This window comes from Hippoglossus stenolepis, chromosome 15 (assembly GCF_022539355.2).
Source record: "Hippoglossus stenolepis isolate QCI-W04-F060 chromosome 15, HSTE1.2, whole genome shotgun sequence".
NCBI lineage: Eukaryota > Metazoa > Chordata > Actinopteri > Pleuronectiformes > Pleuronectidae > Hippoglossus > Hippoglossus stenolepis.
The window spans coordinates 10,800,245-10,827,100 of NC_061497.1; the positions used below are offsets into that span (position 1 = coordinate 10,800,245).

At 40.9% G+C, this 26,856-nt stretch overlaps 1 protein-coding gene across 3 annotated transcripts in view; it reads right to left on the reverse strand.

The window, feature by feature from the left end:
- Positions 1-1,543: 1,543 nt before the first annotated feature.
- Positions 1,544-26,856, reverse strand: part of ltbp3 (latent transforming growth factor beta binding protein 3) — a 35,637-nt gene continuing 10,324 nt past the window's right edge. The window contains exons 2-29 of one of the 3 annotated variants that reach the window (XM_035178170.2): positions 20,389-20,667; positions 20,128-20,291; positions 19,945-20,050; positions 18,717-18,803; positions 18,403-18,519; positions 18,115-18,270; positions 17,274-17,381; positions 17,125-17,138; positions 16,968-17,034; positions 16,362-16,439; positions 14,944-15,069; positions 13,881-14,012; positions 13,666-13,794; positions 13,377-13,496; positions 12,749-12,871; positions 12,475-12,597; positions 12,174-12,293; positions 11,094-11,222; positions 10,597-10,767; positions 10,253-10,333; positions 9,407-9,535; positions 9,155-9,292; positions 8,929-9,069; positions 5,506-5,634; positions 4,098-4,259; positions 3,926-4,015; positions 3,657-3,785; positions 1,544-2,858 (exon numbers count right to left, since the gene is read on the reverse strand). In XM_035178170.2, coding sequence (XP_035034061.1) covers positions 2,707-2,858; positions 3,657-3,785; positions 3,926-4,015; positions 4,098-4,259; positions 5,506-5,634; positions 8,929-9,069; positions 9,155-9,292; positions 9,407-9,535; positions 10,253-10,333; positions 10,597-10,767; positions 11,094-11,222; positions 12,174-12,293; positions 12,475-12,597; positions 12,749-12,871; positions 13,377-13,496; positions 13,666-13,794; positions 13,881-14,012; positions 14,944-15,069; positions 16,362-16,439; positions 16,968-17,034; positions 17,125-17,138; positions 17,274-17,381; positions 18,115-18,270; positions 18,403-18,519; positions 18,717-18,803; positions 19,945-20,050; positions 20,128-20,291; positions 20,389-20,667 — 3,500 coding nt within the window. In that variant the 3' untranslated portion in view covers positions 1,544-2,706. Of the gene's footprint in view, positions 2,859-3,656; positions 3,786-3,925; positions 4,016-4,097; positions 4,260-5,505; positions 5,635-8,928; positions 9,070-9,154; positions 9,293-9,406; positions 9,536-10,252; positions 10,334-10,596; positions 10,768-11,093; positions 11,223-12,173; positions 12,294-12,474; positions 12,598-12,748; positions 12,872-13,376; positions 13,497-13,665; positions 13,795-13,880; positions 14,013-14,943; positions 15,073-16,361; positions 16,440-16,967; positions 17,035-17,124; positions 17,139-17,273; positions 17,382-18,114; positions 18,271-18,402; positions 18,520-18,716; positions 18,804-19,944; positions 20,051-20,127; positions 20,292-20,388; positions 20,668-26,856 lie in introns of all 3 variants that reach the window. The other 2 variants (XM_035178169.2, XM_035178171.2) reach the window with 2 other exon arrangements.

Below are 26,856 nucleotides of genomic sequence, written 5' to 3' on the forward strand. Positions count from 1 at the left end.
CTGTAGCTTCGTACAAGATTTTCACAGACCAGTGAATAATTAAAGTCTAATTCAATATTAAAATATGTTTGGACAAAATCAAACTCAAAATCCAATCAGCCTACAAATTAAATTAAGTACTGATTGATTAGGGTAGATTTCATTTTCATTAAAGTGATGCCATTAAAGCAACACTGCATTTGACAGACTGAGGGAGAGTTGATTACTAAGGTTTTGACAAATAGATTTATTATTAAGAATCAGAGACTTGATGTGAATCAAATCACAATAGAGGGATTTTACAGATGCCTTATTTAAAATGTCATATTTACAGTTCCTCTGTTTGATTGTCATTTTGAGAGTGGATGCAGTGCTCCACCAGTACGTGATCCTCACTGCGCAGGGGTCAACCTCCACACACAGATGCTCCGCCTGTGGGGAAACACAGTAACATGGATTGACATCATGTGCCGTATGAATATAATTGTATGCACATTATGTCAAATATGTGTCACCATCTGGACACTGACTGTACGGTGTGTTCACAGATGAACTGGATGACGTGGGCCTTTTGGTGACGTGGTCCTCTGTCATAGATATATTTAGTCTCAGCTGGATTCACTTGCATTGATGTCATCATTTTAATGAATAACACTACATCATGGTGCTGACTCTGGATTTTGCTGGCTTGTGTTACTGGCAGGAGCTGTAGCAACATAAAGAGGCCACAAGATGGTGGTGTTCTACAGGTGGGTAGTGTCATCTGTGGTGAAACAACCCCCACTGAGGTACTGCTTTTATTTTGTAACTGCTGTAGTTCTCTGATAAAGTCACACTGAAGTCACTCTCTACGCCTGAACCTGAAGAAAACCCTTAAAGCTAAAGACTGATGTCTGAGGTTTTGGAGAAAACAAACCCACCCCTCACTCCTCCACACGTCTCAGTGCCCTCAGACTACATTGAGATCAGCATTTACCCTTTAATTCCTCTGTCAGCATTAGTAAACCTGCACCGAATCAGCAAGCAGAAAGACACATGCACTAACAGGCTGACTTTACACGATCACAATGAGCTTATATAGAAGAAAAGAGAGCATGTTTAACTACCCTTTCTGCTTCTTCTTCTGTTGTAGATTTGTACATTACAGTTATGAGCAAAAATAAACTACCAAGTCACTCTTTAGAGTTCGAGCCTAAGACCAGGCCCAAGAGTCATCTTGTGAAACCACATTTCAATTCACCAAATCTAGATTTGTATTTGGATCTGCACCAAATTGCTCACACTCAAAATATATAATTTTTTTCCATCAAGATCCAAATCTTTTCTGTCTGAGAAACCAACAAAAATGTTGAAAAACACCCTTTCTTGCAATGAAAGTGAAAATAAATTCTTGTATTCACCAGTGATCCGGATCTGGACCAAACTTTTATAGACTCTTCCTTGGGTCATACGCCGTCCCCTATATAATATCATGGAAATTGGTTAAGTAGCTCTTGCATAATCCTGCTAAATAACAAACAGAAACAGAAACTCCTCGGCAGAATGAACAACAAAAGTGAAAATGTGTTTTTAAAACGTTTTACAACTTTATTAAAATCAAAATCTCGTTTAAAAAAGTATTCAGAACCTCAAGTCACTACTTTGTAGAAGAGTCTTTGGCAGCAAAGTGACTTCCATTTGTCCGCTGCACCATGAAGGCCTCTATGATGGAGAGCTGCTGGGAGCAGCGTGGTTCTTCCAGCGGTTTGTCTCGTCTCTGCGAGAGGCTCTGTCGCCGCTGGCTCCTCCGTCACCTCCCTGTCTGAATTCTCTCTGAAGCCACAGTATGAGTGAACAACACAATGCTCCAAAACACAAGAACAACAAAGACATGACTGGTTGACATCATCTTTTTTTAAATTCAATTCTTCTCATCGGAACAGCGTCTTTGGTTTTCTAAATACTTTGATGCAGCATTAATGTCAATGAGTGTCAAACATTCTCGGATTTCTGGAATAAGCAAATATTCCCACTACATTTATTGCTAAGTGCATGTCCTTTCCTTCTAGCTTAACAAATACTTAAGTGTACATGTCAATTTATACAAACACTTCAGCCTTCTCATATCAAACAACATCAACAAATAACAACAACAAGGGGTGGGACAGGGACCATTCTTAAAGAAACTGACAAAATGTACAATAACACAAAATCAAAAGTGTGTGGTTAGAAAAGTTTAGAATTGAACATTTTGTTGACTTATGGGAATGTAAAGGGAAATGTCGTCATATCATTTAAACGTATACAAATATGAAATGGGCTGCAGCAGAAAACCTGGTAGGAAAATATTTCCTTATTAAAACAAGAGAGGGCTTGACATCAGCATTTCAAAGTAAGAGTTGAAAGATCAATGCAATAAGGAAATTAAAAGATGAAGAAAATTACAAAAATGCACAATTTATACTTAACAAAACAGTTTAAAAAACAATAATTACAAACAATTAAACAAACATATTACTTGTCTGAATTTCTTTAAATGTGAAATGGTGGGGTGAAAATTAGTTTGCCATTGATATGTTATGTTCTATCATATGAGCCCTTCCTACAATCAGGCTCCGGACGAGAGCGTGCTTTTTAAGGTTCACTGCACACAGTCCCATGTTTGTTCTGAGAGACGGAGGTGCATGTGTGGGGTAATTGTGTGTTTTGCAAACTTCCGACAGGCATAAACACAGGGACACGCAGAGGTTACCGAGTCCTGCGACGAAGGCATATGTTTGGCCTGCGTGTGGCCACGAAGCCGTATTTGCAGAAGCACTTGTATGAGCCGGCGGTGTTGACACAGCGAGCGTTCTTACAAGGACTGACACGAGCCCCTGGCTCCGCACACTCATCAATGTCTGAAAAAAAGATGAACACGAGCACTCATCAGGTTGTGTCAGCTAGAAGACAGTAAATCAAACATTGCTCAATAGTGATGAATACAAGGTTGATACATAAACTAATTAATGTTAGCAGCAACTGTAAAGTCCTTGAAATACAATAATGAATTCATATCACCCTGCGGTTCTAATCCTCCCCCATCCAGTGCAGTTGCAGTCTACATTCCTTTTTTCAGACTGAGTCACCGTGACCTTTGACCACTGAAATCTATTAATCTTTGGGTCCAAGTGACAAATGGTCAAAATGTGCAAAAATTCCCTAAAGGCAAACTGAAGATATCATGTTCAAGAGGCCAAAACATATTTTTTGACGCCACCTTGACCTTGGACCATCAAATCTTAATCAGTTAATCTGTGAGTGTAAGAGAACATTTTAGCCAAATCTGAAAGGATTCTCTCGAGGCCTTCTCAAGATAACATCTTAACGAGACAAAAACATGTTTTGAGAGGTCACAGTGACCTTGACCTTTGACAGCCATAATCGAATTAGTTCATCCTTTAGTCCAAATGAACGTTTGTACCAAATTTTGAAGAAATTCCCTCGAGGCATTCCAGAGATGATGCGTTTACAAGACCAAAAACGTGTTTTATAAGGTCACACTGTCCATGACATTTGACCTTTGATTCCCTCAAGTTCTTTTGGAGATATCGTGTTCACAAGAATGGGACAGATAGACGGCATAAAAACATAAAAACACCACAGTATTTTTGTAGTTTTAGTCTAGTGAAGTATAGTATTCATGAATAAGTACAAACCTATACAGCGGGTGCGAGAGTGGTCCAGCCTAAAGCCTGTGTTACATTCACACATGGTGCCCAGGTAGGAGCGGACACAGCGGCCATTTGCACAGCTACATTCATCTGAATCCTCCTCTGAGCTGTCGCCTGTTTTGGACACACAGGCAGGAGAAAAGAGAAAATGTGGGTTATAAGACATAAGCAAATTTAATACAGGGCTCATTTAATTCCATATATTTTAGCATTTCATATAAAATATTGACTGCAGAGAGGGTGTGCGGTTCTACCTGGGTTGTAGTTGGCGAAAGCAGCGAGGAAATCCTGCTCCCCATCAGACTCAGTCTCCAGATGCATCTCACACAAACGACTGAACATCTCTGAGCACAAGGAATGAACATTTTTAGATTTAAGGCAAAATGGAAAAGCTGAGCGTGTCAGTCTGGACAGCAGCTTGCTCACCCGAGTTTCTGGGTGGACATGTGTTGCACTCGGGCCCCCATCCGCGGCCGTAGTGGCAGCAGCACTCTGAGTAGGTCACCACCATGCCGTTTCTCGGCTCGCTGCAGATCAAGCCCTCGTCAACCTGCAGGAAGCACACGTCCTTGTGGGCTGCAGTGCGATCTGGGTTAAAAAAAAAACATAGACATAAATGGTTAAGTGTCGTCAGATTTACATAAGGTTCATTACAGGAAGTCACATTCAGGCTGTTTGAAGATTAATATCATGTAAAACAGTATCTTACAAGCCAGTGGAGAAAGTGCACAAAAAATTTATAGTAGGTAAATTTATAACTTTACAGATAAACGTAATTTCAGATGTTAACAGCATTCGAAGATGAAAAATCTATAAAAACAAAACATCAATACACAGACACTATTTTAAGACTTTCTCCATAACTGTTGCATGCTGAGGTTTTGAACATTGAAATGTTGTTTATCAAGCAGACGTAGCAAGAACCACTAAGTACATAAAATTTACTTTTTCCCTTTATAATCTGTGTATGCGTGTTACAGGTTGGTGTTAGAGAAGGTCAGGAGCTTTTTCCAAATATGCAGCTGCAAAAGTGCAGAAATGAGTCTGCCCAATAATACAGTACGTATTTGTGTAGCCTACAGTAGCTATAGAACTTTTTTGTTTTGCTGTGCCACACAGAATATTAATAGATACATTAAAAGATTTAAGTCCATTTTATTTAGATGAAACTACTTATTTGCACTTAAAATTTGAATCTACAGTTAATTTAAAGAAAACCGTGTTTAAAATGCTATCATCCTTAAAGTCTTATCAATGAAGCGTCCCTATACATAACATATATGTAGAGTATATATGTTACGCTATTACATATATACGCTGTTACAGTCCTGCAGTGTTAATTACAGATGTAAAACCAGCCATGACCATGACATGCGATACTGTGCTGTGAATCATCTATCTTACATCAAAATTAACCCTACAGAGTTCATTCTCCACTAAATGAGCAGCTTTTAAATGCATTATCTGTCTTTTCCCTACCAAAACAATGACATTTTACAATATACATTACGCAGACAAAGGAGACACATGCGAAACATTCAGAAAAATGGCTAAAATCACTTTTGCTGACACTGATCATACTCTGATATTGTTTTACCTGCAAAACCGTATACATATTTAGTTTTGGTATCTTGTTTTGGTATTTATCACTTAAGTGGGTGAGAGGGGAAATGGTGTAACACAAAAGCACTACAGGCTGCATGGGGACACAAATTAAGAAGAATTACAAAGAGCAACATGAGTGGCAGATGTCGACGTAAGCCAAAACTCATTTTGATCAGTCAGGCTCAGGCGAGCTAACACTAATTTGTTTTTTAGTTTTTTTTTTACCCACCGTCATAGACGCACTGTTTCAGCGCTGCACTGAAGGTGAGGGGCGGGTCGCAAAAACAGTGAAAGGAGCCGGGCGTGTTCTCACACCTCCCATTCTTACAGTACGAGGGGTCCTGGCACTCATTCACATCTGCAAAGGGCACCACAGACACTGGTTACAGTATGAACATCTGCTTGGAGCCAGCTCTGGTTGGCAGGTGGTGGACACAGTAACACAAGCATCAGTGCAGTTGAGTTCAAGTTCAATTCAATAGTTCTGAAATAAATTCTCTGTTGGATGCAGAATTTCTTACACTCGTTGTATTGGCTTGTAATGTACAGTGTTATTGTGTCCATCACCTTTATTTAAAGTTTTCTTACTGTATAGGCCTCTATCATACATGTTGCATGCATGTTATTTCCCTCACCTGTATAAACTGAACTCTTGGTCATGCACTGTACAGCTGGTCTGTAGTTAACATGCAACCACACTGTGCTCCATGCATAAAAAAAGAGGGCTGCAGGGTAAAACAGGAAGCTTGGCTGCAGCAACACATCAACTGAGGAATCTGTATCTGTCAAGATGTTTGCAGGCAGTTTGCAGAGAAAATGAATGACAATGCCAAGTAGGCAGGTGTGGGCTGAAACAGAGCAGATACTTGGATGAGGATTACTTCTGTACGGGGGAGTGAAAAATTCAATAGACTGATGTGGTGTTTAATATTGCTGTTGTTGTTCTCAGTTTGGGTTTACTCAATATACTTGAAGTGGGTCTAGTAGGGGGCATACTTATAGTTAAGTTAACAAATACATAATTATTAAAAACTACACAGGCTGAGAAAAAGAGACTTAGAAATGCTCTTTGAATGCAATGGAAATTAGCTCTTTTATATTTTGTTATTCTTAAGCCACATATTCTTCCCTCTATATTTTTTGCTTTTATACTCATACATGTCAAATTTTCTCTTTGATAATAATATGCAGTATAACCTGTATTGATGATTTAGTTGATTTTGAAAGTTAAGTCAGAGGTCTAGGTCAGTACGGTCATATTCACTTTCATTCACGCCCTTAAACTACAAATCCAGAGCTTTGTGTTTCTCAAATTAACACTTTAATGACCAAAGCCTGTCCCTGGTTTTAAGCTCATCAGTGTCTGTCCACTTTTCAATTTCTAGTCATTCATCCGTGCCTTGGTTGCTGTGGTAACGGAGGCCTCTGTACTTTCTATTCTCAAGAATCCAGGACTCATCTGAAGAAATGCTGAACACTGGCTCCAGTTTTTATTTAACAACAACTACTACCACCACAACTCCTTTGTTCCCGTGTGGCGTTCGGCCAACCACACCTCACCACCACATGGCTTCAGAGTGATACTGTACACCATTCCTACATATCAAGCCTTTCCAGGCGTCATCCATCATCCAGCAGGAGGAACCCAGCTGTGCTGCCGGCATCTCCACGCTCTGACCCTCGTACAGCTTACAAGGGGAGAGAACGGCCCTATCAAAAAATTTAGCTACAGAGCTGGAGCCTGTTACTAAGCGTATACGTTACATCTGGTTGCACTCAGCTCCATGTACCACTCTGGTTGTAAATAAATCGTGTGAAGCGTTAGAAATCTCCGTCACAAAACCGCTTATGTATATAATTTGAAACAAGGTGAGTATTTTCAGATGGACGTAGATTTAGATTTCTCAGAGGGCAATTCAATATTTTTTAACTGCACCAGCCATTCAGACAGCAATGACGGTAAATTGCAAGAGCAACTAATCACTTATTGTTAAAATTAGATAACACAGGACTTCATGAAGCCTGAGCTACTCTGTGGGTTTTTAAGACTTTCTGTTTATTAAATCTAAAATAAAGATGAGGACTAAACTGCATTAAAAGAAACAACACATCACGTGATGGTCTTCAGGCTTTATGGAAAAAATATCTGAGGGAAGTAATAAAAAATCCACTGATAAAAAAAGGGGTGATGAAAATGCACGTGAACTGAAAAATGTAACTGAGAAAATGGATCTGAAATGAAAAATGTAACTGAGAAAATGGATCTGAAATGAAAAATTTACAGATTAATCATCGAGTGATTTGATTCATTTGAAGCTGATTTGTTGTGTTATGATGAAAACAGAACTACATTTGATCATTGTCCACATCTTGACATTTTATCGTTTACCTTTCACTACACAAAATTGCCATTTATCATTTAAGAAAAGTAGCCTCAAGGGTGAAAGTAACATAAAAAGAACTGGAAAAAATGGAAGTGATGAAAATGCTTCCAAATTAATAATGGAGGAAAAAGCCTATAAAAAAGCACACGCCCACACAGCTCAACTCTCGACCTTTTCTGCCATGAGTTTATGCCTGAGGACATTATTCACGAGTTTGTGGGCGCTGCTTTTGATTTATAGTTCAGTCCGAATTTTAAAGAATTACATGTTGAAAATGATAAATTTTCAGTCAGTTAGGTGTTGTGAATGATGAGTTGTGAAACACAGCCCAGTTGATTATCAGAGCAATGTAGTTTTGAATAAAACATCAATTAGTTTATCAAATCAAATGACAATATATCACTCAAATTTTCCATTCCCAATTTTCATCACTTCCATTATTTCCATTTTTTGTTACTTCCGCCCCTGAGGCTACTTTCCTTGAATGATAAATGGCAACTTTGTGTTGTGAAGGATAAATGAGGAAAACGTGGAAAAAGATGGAAAACATGGTTCTGTTGTCATCATATCACAAACTGTTTTAATCAAATCACTCGATCATTCACTTAATTTTCCTTTTCACATCTGCTTTCAGTTCACATGCATCTTCATCACCTCTGTATTTATCAAATAATGTTTGTCACTTCCACCCCTAATAAAAATATCTTATGTCCATTCACTATATGTAACTTAGACCTTGATTTAAAAAGCATGTTCTGAACTGGTTTATTTATTGAATTATTTTATTTTTACTTTGTGTGGTTTGTGTGGTTTTAGCTCAGGATGACTATTATAGATCCTCTAACATCAACATCCTGCCGCCGCGGTTCGTAAAAACATAACATGAGGTGCGTTTAAGGTTGTTCCTATGTGGCGTTATGTGTTTATTAAAGACTCCAAGTGATAAAAATAAAAATAAAAAAGCCCCTTTCAGCCACTTAAAATGCATGGAAAACATTTGACATATTTAATATAGAAACTCACATAATTTGTGAATTAGTTCTGACTACACAAAATGCTAAGCTTCATGTTTCATTTTCCTGTTCAATATGATAAAAAGGGTCCTTCACTGTCTTTGGCTCTGAAATCAGTTTTATCTACCACAAATGCAAAGAGCAAAAACTAAGATTTCTTTCTGATTTTTTTGCGTTTTCCAGGATAACCTGCCGTTGCCCACCGCTGCCTTGTTGCTCTCTGTAACCCTGGCACTGCAGGGGGTCTGCACTCACCAGCCTGCTCCTCGGGAGTCACACAGCTGTTGCGGTCAGTGGCCAGGGTCCATGGCGGCGAGCAGATGCAGTAGTATGACCCCGGGGTGTCCACGCAATGGCCGTTCTTACAGTTGGCCCGGTCCCCGCACTCGTTCACATCTGTGCGAGCAAAGAGATGAACTCAGTGTTCGACATAATCCCACCAGTAGCTCGGCAAAATGGGAGAAGATGCCAGTGGACTCACCTGCTACTATTGCCATCACACACTTCTTCTTGTTGGAATCTGGAGTCCAGGGACGCTTACAGTTGCAGTAGAAGGAGCCCTCGGTGTTGACGCAGTGGCCGTTAGTGCACAGAGACTCGTCGTGGCATTCGTTCACATCTGAGAAAGAACATGCAAAAGCAGAATCTGTAATGAGGCCTCTGCAACACTGTTCTGTATTCTGTGTGAGGATCCATTGAAGTGTCATGTTTTGCTGTGTATCCGATCGCTCACCAATGCACTCCAGGAGGTTGCCGTCATAGTAGAAGCCCTGCTGACAGTAGCACTCGTAGCCCGGCAGCGTGTTCTCACAGCGGCCCTTCTTGCAGATTTCATCAGCAAACAAAGAGCACTCGTCGATGTCTGCAGGCGATAAAGGAATAATCTGTCCTCAGTACTTACAGGAAGTGTTGTTCAATGCAGTGAGGTCAGTGTGGGGCGATCTCATGAGTCACGACAACGGTAAACATTAGGAACTGACAACACACAGTATTTAGACAAGGTTAAGTACAATTACAGTATTTAATTCAGGCACGACTGTGATCATTTTAATGTTTAGAGCCCAATCGATATATTGGTTGGCTAAAAATATGTGATGTGAGCCTTTCACAGAAATGTCGTTATCTGCGTATATATCTGCCAGCATGTAAGACTTTTATTTTACAGATTTAATAACGGAGGAAAGATGTACATTTGTGTCTAAATTTCACACCCTTTTTTTTTTTTTTCAAGTTAAACATATTTGGTTGTATGTGTGTTTATTTCTTATTTCCATGTACAGTTACTTATAATAAAGTTTATGGTTAAACTGTAAAATACTAAACCTCAATGACATTTCTTTGTCACAAGGGTTCGACTATGACATCATAGGAATCATTGCCAATTCTATTTTTAAATATATGTAGCAGCAAATATATCGGTATCGTAAATGTTTTACTCCCTAATATCAGTATCAGCATCGACCCTCAATATCCATATTGGTCGGGCTCTATTAATGTTATACCACAATGGATGCTTTGGTGCAAATAGCTGAATATTTCAGCACTGTGTAGCCCTGGTGTGTGTTAACAAAATATGTACCATGGAAGGCAGGCAGGCTGTACTGGAGTCCTTCTTCATTGTAGAGACCCTGTCCGTTTGGACACAGGAAGTGGAACTCGGCTGGGAAAAGAAGACCAAGAGGATTTTAATAACCACTGCATGAGATATAGATACAGTGTATGGCTACAATAAGGCTGCTTAACGCTAACGTTTAAGTAAACCAGAAACTGAATTCCCTATAATGGTGTTAGCACAAGCTACAACCATCATCCAGCCCTTGAACACACAGTATTTTCAGACTTTGAGGCTCAGGATGATCAATAATCTTCTGTAAGACTTGAATGAGTTTATTTGCATGTGTACACAGTAGAGTGTAAATGTACCAGAATGGGAGACCGGACAGGGGTAGATCTCACAGTGGTCTCCCCATCCCACTCCAATGGAGCAGCAGCACTCCTGCTTGGTGACGTTGGTGGCCAGGACGCTGTCGCAGAACACGGTGTCGTCGAGGTTCAGGTAACACTCCTTCTTCTCGTCCATCAACACATGAACGGCTGCGGGAGCAAACGAGGTGAAACAGAACAGGATGATTTAGCGTCTAAATCCAGCGACTAGTCTTCACCTTTAATCTGCGTTCCAAGTTGGTCTTCGTTTTAATTTACAGCTCTAAAAATCTGAACTGGGTCATGAAGAATACAGGATTTGGTCATTTATGACTAATGATTATAATTGTTTGGCTTATAGGCTTCAGATGTGGTTTACATTTGAACAGAAATGTTCTGGGTTTGGGACAAGCAGGGATCAAATGTTCAGGCCTGGTTAAAGCTCTGGGATGAATGAGGGTCAACAGTAGAGCAGGAGGGAATCCGTGCAGGCTTACCCTCACAGCTGTGTTTGTCCTCTGAGAGGACATAACCGTGCTTGCAGGCGCACACATACGACCCCGGTCTGTTCTCACAAGAGCCGTAGGGCTGGCAGAGAAATCTGTCTGCAGCACATTCGTCAAAGTCTGAAAAGGAAATCACACAGGTGGCTTTAAGACCTGGTTTCTACCTAAACACCACGTGAGTTGCAAACAAATAGGTTTTCTTCTTTAGCAAAGTAAGAAAACATTTTTAATATATAAATATTGGCCAATGTTGTGCCATTGCATGAACACTATGGAGTTTTTATCTATATTCAAGAACTTGGTCTTTCAGGTTTTGTAATGCTTTCAGTCAAAACCCTGCGCTCACACTCAAATAGCTCCTGCTCGTGCTTTGTTTTGCTCTGCTTGTGCTCAAACTGCTCTTGCACTTTGTCTGTACGGATGTTCTGTGCTCCAGTTTCAGCTCTTCTTCTCGCACTCAGAATTCTTTCGTACATGCGTGAAACATCTGCTCTTGGTTTTCGGGACAATTTAATTTGTCAACACTACACCTGGAATTCTGTTGGTTGGGGAACTTTGACAGACTTGTTGCACAAAAAAATCCAAGAGCAGACGTTTCACACACGAGTGGCTTGAGTGCTAGGAGAAGGGCAGGAAATGGCAGGAAATCTAAGTACAAACAGGGGCTATCTGAGTGCAAGTGCATGGTTTTGAGTGACAATATTACAAAATAAACAGTGAAATGAGTGCTGCTCTCAAACTCATATAGAGATAGAAAACACGGTACACTACTTATTAGGTAAAATCCCACAATAGAGATGTTTAGATTACAATGAATTAATAATTATTTACTTTATCATGCAGAAAATAAAAGAAGACAAAGACAAATGTGTCTTTAACAGTAACATCAGCTCCTAAAAGAGTTGAATGAGATGTTGAAAGGTTAAACATAAGGATACAAATTAAGACACTGCAAATAAAACCAACCTATTAACTCCTGCATAAGAGTTAGTTACTAGTTGGTGGCAGAACGACAGACAGCACATTGTTTTCTGGTAAAGGTCATGACCTTAAAGAATGTAAAAGACTGACCTTGGCATCGCCTGCCTCCGACCAGCTTGTAGCCTTTCTGGCACTCACAGTGATATGAGCCCATGCTGTTGATACAGTGGCCCCTCTGACAGTTTGATGGCCTCTCACACTCATTGATATCTGGGAAGGGAAGGAAATAAAAACAACTATGTCGGAATGTGAAGCATGTGTTGAGCAGTTTTAGATTCTCTCTTTAACCTGTTGGTCACTCTTTATGTTTATTAGTTATCAAGGGACAATAAAAAACCTATTACTTTAAGGTGCTAAATAATTGCATATTGGTTTGTGGAATTATTCCTGCCTTCGCAGTGGCTGCCTTCCTGTGTGCGCTGGTATCCCGGGTAACACTGGCACTGGAAGGAGCCTTCAGTGTTGATACAGTGGCCGTTAGCACACAGCCGCACGTCCTCACACTCGTCAATGTCTGATTGAGAGAAAGAACAGAAAAAAAAACGCAGCTACTTTGATGATTCAGGATTCATATTAGGCACCAAACAGCCATCAGGTCACTCGAGTGCATTATAAGCAGCCTAATCTGTGTACTGGGGTGAAAGGGTTAGAATAGAACTTCTCACCATTGCACCCTTTGCTGTCTGCTAATGGAAGGAAGCCCTCGTTGCACAGGCACCGGTAAGTACCAGGGAGGTTCTCACAGCGGCCGTTAGGACAAATGCCCGGCTTCTGACACTCATTAATGTCTGGTGAAGCATCAGGGAGGAAATAGAGGAAAATAAATTACACATTTGTTGTATTGATTAGCTTTTTTTTTATTACCTCTACCAAGGAAGGTTTCCACCTCTGTCCATTTGTTTGTTAGTTGGTTTGTACAAAAACTACTGGATGGGTTACTATGAAGCTGATATCTATGAATGTGTGGAATTTGGTGCAGCTTGATTGAATTCAAAGGGACTGATTATTAAAACACGCAGTAACATATGATATGATATTTATCTTGTACTAGGTAAACATCTTTTATTTTCCCTCTACAGTATGTTGATCTGAGATGTTCCTCTGTAATAAATCCCAACACACTATTGGCAAAATTTAAAAAAATCTGTTGTGATGGTTTTCACAGTTTTGTAGATTAACAGCAAGATACCATATATCGGACAGAAGTATAAACTCTCTTTTTACTGGGGGAGGTGGTTAACTTTGTCTTGAATTTGAATTTTTAGCGTGATAATCACATGGGTTAACACTCACCATAGCAGGTGCCGGACCTGGCCTCGTGACCAGGCAAACAAGGAACACACTCATAGGAGCCCGGTGTGTTCTCACACTGCTCATTGGGACAGGTGTCGGGATTCAAACACTCATTTATATCTGAAATGAGGGAGAAAAGGTTGAACATAGCCTTGTTTGGATTTACACAGACACACATGCAGGGCACCGATTCAAGTGTATGATAGTTGCACACACATAATAAGTGTTTTGTCAGCGGAAAGCCTGCACACTAACATCCATGGTGTCATAATAATCAGCATCTTTGTACCTTCACAGGCTGGATGACGGTGGGACTTGCTCCTAAACCCGCTGTGACATTCACATTTATAAGAACCAGGCAGGTTTATACACTGGCCGCCGACACCACAGATGTCCTGCTTAGAGCACTCGTTCACATCTGCAAAACAGGAAGGATGAGGCCAATGCAGGTTTTGATATCTGATAAAAAAAAAAACACCATGGAATTAACTCAACTGAACGCACCTATGCACTTAAGTCTGCCGTGCTGCACCATGTGTTTATAGCCCTGACGACAGAGACATTTGTAGCTGCCCTCTATGTTGACGCAGAGGCCTCTGCCGTGGCCGCATGGCTCGGACTTACATTCGTCATCATCTGGAAAACAGGAGAGAAGAGTGATGTAAATACATATCATGGAAATTAAGTCAATTAAATCCAATAAAATGTGCAAATGTGCAGATTTAAAATCATTATAAACATTTATTTAAATAAGAATAGTGTCTTTTTAAAGATGTACTCAGTATTGTATTTTAAAAAAGAGACAAATTTAAAGACATGACGTTCTGACCTTTAACCTCTAGTTTAGGTCAAACTCTTAAAATACTGAATCCTACACTTTCCAACACAATGCAACTTGATAGCACCTTTCTTTAGACCCATCCCCAAACTGGTTAAATACCCACACGTTCCAAACTTCACAGCCCCAGGTAGCAATGGAGGCTTTCTGTTACAAACTTTTTGTCTCGGAGCCCAAGCCAAAGTATTTTCTCAAACTTTGGAAAGTTCCCTTCAGAGCCACAGAAGACACACAACTGTTTTGGCAGCGTGAGTAGAACGTCTCTTGTTGAGTAACCTGACCTCTATGGGCTGCTTTACTGAAGCTAAATATTCATACAGTTGACTAGGAAACTAAAGCAATAATAGCGATATCATCACCTAATTTTAGAGTTTTGGCTTTAATGATCAAGACACAAATGACATAAGACGAGGATGAGGTTGGGTTCAGATAAAAATGACCTTGTCATTCATCTATTTTTGATTCATAAAAATATATATATTATATATATAATATTATATGAAATAATATTTTTAAGTTAATATTTTCAAATTTAAGTTGCTATCCTTCCCGTTAATTACAGTATGTATCCATCAATGATACAACATGTTTTCTTGAACCAAACAATAAAGCAAACAAATAAAATGTCAGAATGAGATTGACCTGTGTTTGCAGCATGCATAAGAAATTACTCATCAGCATCCCATGCCTGCACCTCATCTAACAGCCGTCTCTACCATCGTCTCTTACCCTCACAGATGTTCCTCTGCGGGTTCAGATGGTAGCCAGGGTGACAGTGACAGATGTGGCCGTTCAGGCTGTTCTCACACTCGCCACGACCACAAATGTTCCTGCTTAGTCTACATTCATCTGTCACTGCTTCAAGGAGGGAACACAGAGTGGACAAGCATCATATATATATATATATATATATATATATACATGCATATATATATAGATAAATATATTGTCATTAAATATACACTGTATATAGACAAACAACATCCATGCAATACCTAGGATCTGCTATTTTGGGCCATGTTCACACTAATCAAGATTTGGTTTGACCTCTGAGTCTTTCACATCAGAGCCGATGACAGGTGTCAGTCAGACAAACAGAGAGAAGCTGTATTAGATTTCTTCAGCAGTACTTTCTAATAATCATAAATGAAAACACAAGACAAGTGTTACAGACCAGAATCTGGAGATGTGGAAAACACGGAAGCCCAACTGATATAGATTTTTAGGAGCCAATTCCGATATCCGTATTAGAGCGTATAAAATATTGGATACAATAAATCGGACGATATGTACATAAAAATGTTTTTAAATGTAATTGAGGCTTGATACTTAAAATTTAACCATCAACTTTTCCATAAATAAATATGAATTAAAAGAAAACACAAATGCAACGAAATATCTAGATCTTGAATTACGTAAACAAATGTAAACATAAATGCACATCTTTTCTCTACTGTAAAATAAAAATAAATAATTTTGGAGCATATCAGCAAACATAAACGACGATTCCAAAATGCTCATATCGGCTCCTATGGTCAGCAAACTGATATATTGGTCGGGCTCTACTTTCCAACACTCGCCAAAAGGAACAGTGTTATGATTCTGGTCAGTGTTTTGTGTCTTTTAGGAATTTTCTTTTTCTTTTTATGGAAATGAAATATGTGTCACATAACCTGCTGTAAAAATGTGGTTATGGCAACACTTGCTTCCTAGAACACAAAGCAGAGTGTGAACATGGCCTGAAGGTTGGTTCATGCTTCATGGTTGAATGCACACGACATCCAAACTGTCCCAAAGCATCCGTTAACCCTGAGAGAAGCATGCGTCTGAGTAGATTTAACTTCATGTCAAACTGAGCTCTTTTCAATTTCTGATATTAACTCTAGCAACATGGATCGTCTTAGTGTAAAACAACATGTGTGTGACATCATAAAAAATAAATCTATTGTATAAATTAGCCTATCAGAGAAAGTCAACATGTCACGTGTGAGTGATGGACCCGTCTTTTCTTATCAGGGAATGTGGAGAGCTGGAATTTCCAGTTCTGAGGCGCATGAAGCATGAACCAGCATCAACAGGAGTAACTCACTACCAGGTTAATACAGGACAGATATTTGAGTCAGTTTGAAGTTTGCTGGGAAACTCACGAAAGACTTTAGTCTGTGTTTCGAAGGGGTCATTGCCTGGGGTCATTCTGATGATAGTCGGAGGGGTGGGTTTAACAACTGTGGATCCGACAAAAGACAGATGAAGCGGACAGAGTTTAGGAAGGAATAGAAGATGTTGAACTTGAGTCCTGCTGTTTTTGTCATCACCACACGGAGGATTGCTTATTGTTACTCTTAGCAGGAAGACAGAAATGTTTCCCTCACTGTGACAGATGAAGTATGTGAAGTAACAGTAGCAAACATTTGAGCTTCAACAACTTTGAACAACCTCCGCAAAGAGGTTTGTGCATGGAATCCATCGGAACGTGGTGGAAGCATGGGACATGGGCCAAGAAGGAGCCCATCACCATAACAAATGGGTGGATCCAGGAATTTATTTTCACTTCCTTCAGCAATTTTGCAGGAAAATAATTCATGAATCCCGATGATCTTGTGTGTTATGAGTGTGTGTGAAATTTGGTGCAGATCCAAGTAGAAATCCGGATCATGTCACCGATTTGAATGTGTTTTCGTAAGGGGACTGTTGGGCCTCGGCGGAGGTGCGCATCCTAATTTGTGTGATTCCAGTATCGAATGTGTGTTTACCGGGAACACGAGGACTGCTGGTGGTGGTAGGAGCCTGCACGGTGGTCGTTGTCTCTGGTGGCCTCTCCTGATTGAAAGAGTGAATCAGATCTTACAACACCTAAAACTTAACCAGCCATTATCGTATCGTATTGACGACAATAAAATAATGTCTTACCGGCCGCTTCGGCTCTGGAGGGAAAAAAAGACATAGACACATCGAGAGAATTACTATTGTGTATTCACATGAACCATACGAAAGAACGACAGGCTGAGAAATGCTTGATACCTGAGAGAAATCCTGAGCTGTAAACATGTTGGACTCACCCTCTTTGACAGGCTTGCGGGGGAAGATGATGGGAGGGAAGGCCACACTCTCTATAATGTCCTGGAGGAAGTAGCCTTTCCCAGCAGGGCAGATCTTACTGAAGGCCACTGAGCACCACATGGAGAAAGGGGAGAGGGTTTCACAGTTAGTTCACCTATACCGCAAAATACATAATGACTCTTTTGATATTTGAAAAGCACAAATTACAAATGAACCAACGGCACAGACAGTGGATTGTATATATGAACGTATAAACATCCTTTAAAGACACTGTGCATTGAAAAGAAATACAAGCACTTTCTAAGTCTTATTAGAACTTATGATAACAGAACATTACTATAGCGTATTAGGAGAAAATACAGATTCTGGCTTATTGCTGCGTCCCAGTGTATGATCCCTGTTAATTAAACATAGAAACCTCATACATATCACAAAATGAGCTTAAAGAGCTATAAAGATTAGGTTTAAGTGTCATCACTATATTTTCTTTTTCTACATCTCAAACTAAACTGAATATATTCTGATGAAATTGGTATTTAATATTAAGCCGCAAATGGGAGAAATTAATGTGACCAGAATCAGACACCAGTTTCTTTTTGGGAGGGTTGTAAAGCGTCACTGCTTTTATTTTCTGCTTCTACTGTTTTCTCTGTCTGACTCTAGTCTGTAACATTTATCTAGTGTCTTCGTTTATGATTGTAAGAAAAATACTCTCTTTCTCTGTTAATATGCAGCGGGTCATGAAAACGTAGTGGCCCACACATCATGAACTGCAGCACATTTCAGTCCTTGGAAATCATTAGGGTCTCTAACTGCTCCTGTTGGTCTCCATCCACTCACCTGTGCCATCCTGAGGACATCTTTCACAGTTGCGGCCCCAGGCTTTGCCCACCGTGCAGCAGCAGATCTTCTGGGTGAGGTGGGTCGGCACCGCGTACTCGCAGCCCCTGGCCTCGGACGCCATCAGGAAGCACTGCGCCTGCTCAGCTGGAGACTCTGACAGAGGAGGGTTTGAAGAGGGTTCGATTTTGGTGATTAATCTCGACTTTCCAGTTTTTGAAAACGACAGTTTAATGTCATTGGAGTGGGTGCTCTGTTAAAAAAGACCCAGAAGGCGCTCTCACTCACCAACGCATCGATGCCTGTCCAGCACCAAACCAGCCTTACAGGAACATTTGAAGCTGCCCAGTGTGTTCAGACAGTCTCCATTCTGACAGACGCCCTGCATGGAGCACTCGTTGATGTCTTCAAGTGCAGGAGGTGGGGTGGAAAAATTAAAATGTTATTTTGAATACCTTGCCAAAGACTTTATATCGTCAGTCATTTATCATATGGTAACTGTAATTACATTAAAACTGGATAAGTAAAAAAAAAACACTAAAACCGAGCTCTTAGGTCTAATTTGTGCTCCTTGTTATAAGCTACATCCTGCCCTGTGTTACCTTGACAGTGAGTGCTGTTGAATCTTTTATAGCCTTGTGGACAGGTCGAGCCATACTCTTCCACAATTGTCTGTTTGACTGATGCATCTGAGGGAAGAGAAGACATGGTAAAGACCAGAGACAGGACCAAAGCATAAGTGCAATGACGTGAGAGGAGCAGCAGACAGATGATACAAACTAAAAATATAACTGTGAAAACCCTATCTTGGATATTTTGGTGGGAGGAAGTGGAGATGCGTCGTCCATCATTAAACTCAGTCTATGTATGAGATCCTATCATCTAACTCTCTGCCAGCATGAAGATACGCCTGTATTCCAAACTCGAAAAATCTTTGAACACTTTACTTCTTTTCTAATGACAGATGTTTTTTACGAGGCCTATAATCAAGTGTAGCTTGTTACAGAATAGACAGCAAATGTCTTTCATGAGGTTTTGACTCATAACAATACAGGATTCTCCCCCTTCAGAAGCCTTAAACCTCCAACACAGAGGAATGTCCTATTTTCCACGAGGGAGTACAAACGTGTAAGGCCGTTTTATTAGAGCGCTGCGGGAAGATGGAACTCACACAAACATTTTGGAAACAGGCGATGAGACAACAGCTTACTTTTGTCATTTAGACGAATGGATATGAACGTAACAAAACAGGCAGCTCTCTGGGCAGGGATCCAGTAATCTAAAGACTAACCAGACACACAGTATCAGGTATTTTTTTTGTCAAAGGAGGTATTGTCTGAGTCAGAACTGAGAGGCGGAATAATAGCAGAGTGGAAAAAACGGGAGCAGCCAACTTTTTTCTTGAAACCCAATCTTCAGCAGTGTGATGACAGTCGTGCGCTGGGCAGGCCTATAGGAACATGCTTAAGTAGAGGGTTATTTTCCACATTCTGTTTTTCTGTCTCACTGTCTGTGTGTAATTCCCGTAATTTCTTCCGTTTTTTTTCTTCCCTCCCCAACGTTTGACACACTCCCTCACCCACTTCACCACTGACTTTCATCTGCACACTCAGACACATTTTTAAAGAGGTATGGAGTGATTGTTTGATCGTAGGGGCCATCATTTCAAAAGGGGGATGATAGACATTTACTGATTACTGTAAGAAGACAATAAGTTTGCACTTTTACACCTGAATATAAGCCAAGTTAACAAAGAGAGAAGGCCATCAACATAGCTGGAAAAAAGGGATTGAGAGCAGCAGAGATTTCTTGAAGTGCACTCTCACTCACTTGGTAGTTTGGGGCACTGATAACACTTGTTTTGTCCCCATGAATTTCCCACACTGCCGCAGCAATCTTCCTGGTTGGTCAGAACAGGAAGTGGGGTGCTGTTGCACTAAAGAATGACGAGATGGAGAAATATTAACGGTGGAAATACAGAGATAAATGAAGTTTGCACGTGATTAAACTCACAGCTTGTTTGGGCGTGGTCTCCTGGAAGCAGCGCCCCTTCGGTTTGTGTCTCTGGGGGAGCAGGCGGGGCACTGTCTTGTGAGGAAGCTTGACGTCTGATTGGTCGAGAGGTTGAATGACCACAGACGTGTCCGGCGTGTGGTGAACACGCACATTAATCTGCACTGGAAATAGAGAAATGGTAGAAATCAGAGGAATGAAACATGTCACAAAACTGATTTTCACTTTCATTCAAACCAACCAGGGATAGAGGATAAGTACCTTCAGATGAGTGGTGCCCTACTTGTGAAAAAGGCAGGGTGAAAACCGAGTGTGTTTGCGTCAACTGGGTCCGCCCTATGCCTGACTGCTCCACCAGTTTGAGGCCGTCTGGCTTCAGAGATACGGGGTAGACGGGCTGCTTGTTGCCTCGCGCTGCCTGAGCTTGCTGCGTCTGCTGGAGTGGAAACTGGCAGAGCCGACCGGTGAAGCCTGGCGGGCAGAGGCAGTGTTTCCTCGAGCTGCATACTCCTCCGTTCATACATGTCAGGGGACACACAACTATGGAGAAAAAGAGAGGAGGAGAGATGTCAAACCAAGATGTGCAGAGACTCCCACCGGTCGACGGTTCATCGCTATGAATCACATCAGATGAGAGGAAAAACACAAGCACATAATAACAGAGGGAAACAGCTGATTTAAGGTCTTTACTTCAGGGGGGGTGATATGTTCACATGAGCGGCCTCATGATTTAGCTTTATATAACAGAAATATGGCAGACAGACAGCAAAGTTGCATGAGCAGTGCCACATAAAATTTTAACTCTGAGCTGAACCATTGCAAAAGTCACACCAGCATGACGGACTAACGGCCGGCAGCCGAGTCTGAGCAGGAACGCAGGTAAAGTGCCTGATCTGTTTGACAGTCCCACATATGGGAAAGATCTCGAAATCTATGGGAAGCTTGCGGCATATACTGTATTCATTGCAGTTTTATTAGGTCTCCCATTGTGTTTATTTTAAGTTCAGTTGGTTTTGAAATGTGCACAATAGAACAATTATAGGAAAGAGAGAGAAAGAGAGAGAAAGAGAGAGAAAGAGAAAGAGAAAGCAGGGTTGTGTGGAAAAGTAAGCTATGCATCCAAGGATCGGAGAGAAAATTGAGCGGCAACAGGACCACTGGACAGCTAAGCTAAAGTAATTTAGCCAAGAAAAACCAACCAATATCCTTGAGTTTCAGCATTCAAGCAAAAAATATGTTTTTGATCATATTTGCATGCAAGTTTGAGCATGTACAGTATGAGCATATTTTTCCTCATTGATCAAGTAGCCAAACTCCTGAAATGCAAGTTTTGAAGAACAAAGTGCAGAATAAATCATTAACTCTATTTCAAGCACTAAATAAATAATTCAATCTAAAAGGAAAGGTTGATTGATTGGTAGGAAATTGATCTGCGACGATTTTAACCATGTGGAATATGGCAGATATGAGGGTGGTGAATAGAATAACTAAGCAGAGGCTATTTCTCATAATCCTGAAATAGCAAAAATGCCTAACCCATTTGTATTGTTGTTATTCAGTGCAGTGAAATGTTCCTCCTCCTACTTTGTACCATGACTGGGCTAAACAGCACATGCCTTCTCCAAGTACCTGTTAAGTGTCAGGTGTTACAGCCTTTCCTCATGTTCATCAACTCACAGCATCATCACAATCCAATGCAATCCAGTGCTACAACTCAAAACACAACTTTTGCAAATGGAATAGAAAAACTGGCTAGTTTAGACGAGAACGCCCTGACTCAGTCATTAAGTAAACACAAGAAATGATTATTACAAGTGCCTGTTTTAAACCTGCCTGTTTATTGGGCCTGTGGTGATGCTGGTTGCAGTTTTTCTCTCTGAAACTGTAAAAGAGACCTCCAGTAAAGAGCCGTTGCAAGTAAAGACCTGCTGCTGAACCCTGAAGCTGCACCACGGCTGCTGCACAAAGAGCTGTTCACCTGTTTATTCAAAGTTCGATGAAGCTTGGTTTATCAATATTGAGCGTCTCGCATGTCCAAATCGCAAAATATAAAAATACAAATGCCAAGTGTGGAGCCGATACGATGAACAGAGATATGCGAGAGATTTCTGGAATTATTAGCCATGTTAATGCAAATTAAGGGTCACATATTTACACTTGATCCTTTGAGCACTTTTCAGACCCACGCACACTCGTCACAATAGTCAAATCCAAAGTTTAAATATCGAAAGTATCCAAAGGTTGCATAGGAACAGAGAGGAGAGGAGAGCAGGCCTCTTTCTCCTGCTGAGCCAAGTGTGCACACATGGAAGTAATTAGGAGCGCACTGCCAGGGAGTCTGGGCCGTGGCGTAATTAGGGGACTAGATCACTTTCAACACAGCAGGGACATCCTCACATAGTGAAAGTCAGGCAGAAAAAGTCAAGGACATCAATAGAACAGCCAACTCAGAATTTCAAATCGGAGGTGAAGCTGACCTCCACCATCCACCACCATGTGACGGTGGTCTTTAACCACAAGGAATAAGTGCAGGCAGCAAGGCGCGGACGAGCGGCACACCGGAGAAAAGACCACTCAACTTTGTCCGACTTTCTTCTGACATACACTGAGAGAGTTTTTCGTGGCTCCAATTTCGTCCAAGTACTGGATTTAGAATGAGAGGAAACTGGGAGAAAGACGCGGGGGTTGAAAATTGGAATTGCAGACGCGGGGAGACAGGAAAAGAACCTCTTTCCAAATGTGATTACACAATCTCAAACCCACAGAGAGCGGAGAGATGATGCAGGGAAAGTCTGGGCTGAGGCCTCGTCTGGCTGGGAAGGTGTCTGAATCAGAGCGGGTACTCTGACGTAGCACGGTCAGGGTCAACGCCACAATAATGGAACTCCGACCGATCGAGGAGTCATGTTACACTTTTCGGGTTATGTTTCTTGGGGAGGGAAACCGTTTGATGTGAAAATGAGCCCCATGTGATGCCATGCAACAGACAGTGCCAAGTACAATACACAAGCTGTCAACAGATCTCCTTCTACAGTCCTGACAGGGTTATTCCTGTGTCAAGGAAGGTCCATAAAGATGTTTGGCTCATGAGTTGCCCAGGTGTTGTCTAGACCAAAATGATTTACATGAATTATTCAAAGCCAGCCCAGAAAGCAGTGATTTCTGCTGAAACAAAATCATATATTCAAAGGCGGGAGAATAAAAGAAAAGATGAGAAGGGGAAAAGAGGAGAAGAAATAATGCCCTCTTTTACCCCCCATTTAAAATGTATATTGTTTTATGGGAGGTAACATGAGGTCATCACTAGGACACACTGACTTTCATATTCACATTAAAAGGGCAATGTCGACCAGTCAAAACAATATAAAAACAAACTTTATTCGTATTGCATCTTGTACAGGCAGACCTGATATGACGGAAAGTTTTTTGCTAATTTTATGTTGGAACGTTTCCTTGTGTGCAGTAGTCAGATTTCAGTTATGTAACATGATTTATACAGCCACTGATTTTATAAAAATGGAATTAGAGCCACGGTGGTTTGGATGGATGGATGGATGGATGGATGGATGGATGGATGGATGGATGGATGGATGGATGGATGGATGGATGGATGGATGGATCTACCTGTAATGAAAAATACTATAATAACTAGAATGGCCTTTGGTAGTGCGCACCTCCACCAAGGCCCAAGAGTCCTTGAATCCAACTAAGCTGCACCAAGTTTCACACACTCATTTTAGTTCCTTCAATATGACAGATTTGTTTCATCAAAATACTAGAATTATTCCCTGGGAAAACTATGAAAATGTTTTCATTTTCACCTAAATTTATTACTGCATAATTCCACCAAGTTTTGTGGGAATCCATTCAGTAGTTTTTGCATAATCTTGCCTAAATTGAACCAACCAACCAACAAACCAATGGACAGGGTGGCGTGTCCCACTCAGCCCTACCACTTGGCCCTACCCCTTTGCTTTGCACGTGGCCGTGAAGGGGTAGTGTTGTCCAATTTCTCTATGTGATTAAGGGGTGGTGGCCATCTATCCCTTCAAACACCCCTTCAACTATTGTGTATTCAGGACCCCCGTAAAAACAAAAAAACATTTCGGGAAATTCCTGAATGTTTTACGAACTGCGAATGCTGTGGGGCAAATTGCTCGTAAATGTAAGTATAAAATATTGCAAAATAACCATGAAAATGTTTTTAAATCCAGCGGAACATCTTGTTTTAATCCAGTAGCAAATGAAAATATAATTGAATCGCGGTGACAAGCTTTTCCGGAAAATCCCTATTTGCGCTGTCAAAACAAGCATGTAACCACTCTGAGTGAGAGTAACGAGTAACGTTCGTTGTTTAATGGCTTCTTCCCTGACGCATATCGCATCCTTCCACTAAGTATCGTGGTAAACCGTTCAGAAGTTTTTGCGTAATCCTTAGGTGTACTTAATTAAGGATAAAACATTGCAACTGCACTGGTGGTAATATACCTGCAGAAAGGTTACCAGGTTCATCCCAGCCCCCGCACAGCATCAAACTCACAAGTAGTATCACTGCACTTCATGCCCATAATATCTTGTTTACTGGAGTCTGTCTGAATTAGTTGTCTAATTTCTGTTCGAGCCCCAGGAGGACTGATTCATTTGCATGTTATAATAACACACGACGACGCCTCTGCTCCAGATGTGCCTCGTACACTCAAGCTCAAGCTATGCTGGCAATGTATGGGCTAATGCTTTCTGCAGATCTTGTATGAGAATGGGCGTGTTTGTAAGTGTGTGTGTGTGTGTGTGTGTGTGTGTGTGTGTGTGTGTGTGTGTGTGTGTGTGTGTGTGTGTGTGTGTGTGTGTGTGTGTGTGTCAGAGTTATTAACTGGAGGGTATGGTGTCTCCTGGAGAGCTGCTGTGGTTATGTGACTGCACCACATTATATTCTGAAAGGAGAACAAAGCTTTAGAGCTGAGATCATAACAAGGATTTGACTTTTCCAGTGGATTTTCCCTTTATATCATCACCTCGGAGTTCATTAGCAGAATTTATGATCCCAGATCACTCACTGAGTCTCATCGTCGTCGCCAGTGGGCTCAGCGTCTCAGAGGCAGCCCGTCCTCTGCTGCGTGCACCACACCTTTGTCGTGGTGGATCTAACACATTCCTGAGTGGTGGTGTGTCATTAAAAATCAAATGCACCTAAGAGTTAATGTGGCGGTCTGAATGAATGTGAGGCATGAACAGAGAGGACTGGCTGAATGGTGGAGGGAGGAGCAGTGTCATGAGCCTCATTTTCCACACGGCCTTGTCAAAGAAAACAGAGGAAGTCAGGAACTCATACAACAACCACTCGTCCTGCATTTGTAGCATTTCATCTTCACAAATTCAATAACTTTAGCGTAGAAAAACAATTTGGACGAGGACACATTGTTTTGCCATTAAATATATCGCCACATTTTCGCCACCAAACGGCTTCAGTTATGCTACAAAAACATTCAGAGTTTACTTTATCTTTCAGGCCTTTAAAAAACCTAATTTAATATAGAACGTCAGCTCGCAGGTATGTGCCAAGACAGTCGGGAAGCATATAATTTTCCCATGCAGCGCTCACTCCAGCTGAAGGAGGGAACGGAGCTGAATGAAGAGACAGAAAGAAAAGGGGGAAAAAAGGACTTTGTCTTCAAGCTCCTCTCGTTCAGAGTATACTTCAAGTGACATATGAGTAAGCGCTACTACTTAATAATGTCATGATTCACCACAAGAGGAGGAAGACAGATCTCTTCACAGCATTGAGCTGATGGAGCGAAGGTATTATATTATTTATCTGGGAAAGTCAGGGATTAAAGCAGAAACAGTCAGAGAAAAGAAAGTATGACGTTGCAGTGAGATTGTTGTGATTCCCAGACACTTTTTCTTTTCAGGAAAAACTAGCTGCACATTCCCCAACTGTTTAAAAAGCACGACTCATGTAACCGACAGGATATAGTTTAAAATTGTATGTGGGTGAAAATACTGATTATTATATTTTTACCTTGGTAAATTAGTCTGTTCTTTTTTTGGAGGGTGATGAGAAAAATGTCTTTGCACAGGCAATAAAAGAAACAAATAAACAACAAATATAGGAAAGGAAGAAAGAAAGAAAGAAAGAAAGAAAGAAAGAAAGAAAGAAAGAAAGAAAGAAAGAAAGAAAGAAAGAAAGAACAAATGAACTAAAGGAAAAAACAAATGAACGATAGGACCAAAGAAAGAATGAAACAACAAATGAACGGAAGGGATAAAGAAAGAGAAAGAGAAAACAAATGAATGCTATGACTAAAAAAAGAAAGAAGGAAAGAAAGAAAAGAAAGGAAAGGTTGCCCTCAGAGTGCCCTGTTAGCACCCACCCACTCACTCCTGTCTGTCTGGAGATGACGCATCATCAGCCCCTCCCCTCCACCTCGTCCTCCCCGCCGCTGGCCGCACCCTCCCAGCGCAAAAACAACAAATTACAGCCCAACAAACCACAGTTGAAAAAGCTCCCCAGCTCACTGAGCCTGGAGCTGAGTGCAGACATCATCTCCCACCAGGCGCACGATACGACGAGCCCGTCTTTGAACACACTCATATTGTGGCAGAAATACAAACAGCAGTTTAATTTAACCAGTCTGCAAGATTCACACACACAAGTCTGTGGTGATGCTCTTTGAGTCACTTTCACTGTGATTCAGTCTGAATCCACCCACTCAGACAAGTCAAAATCGA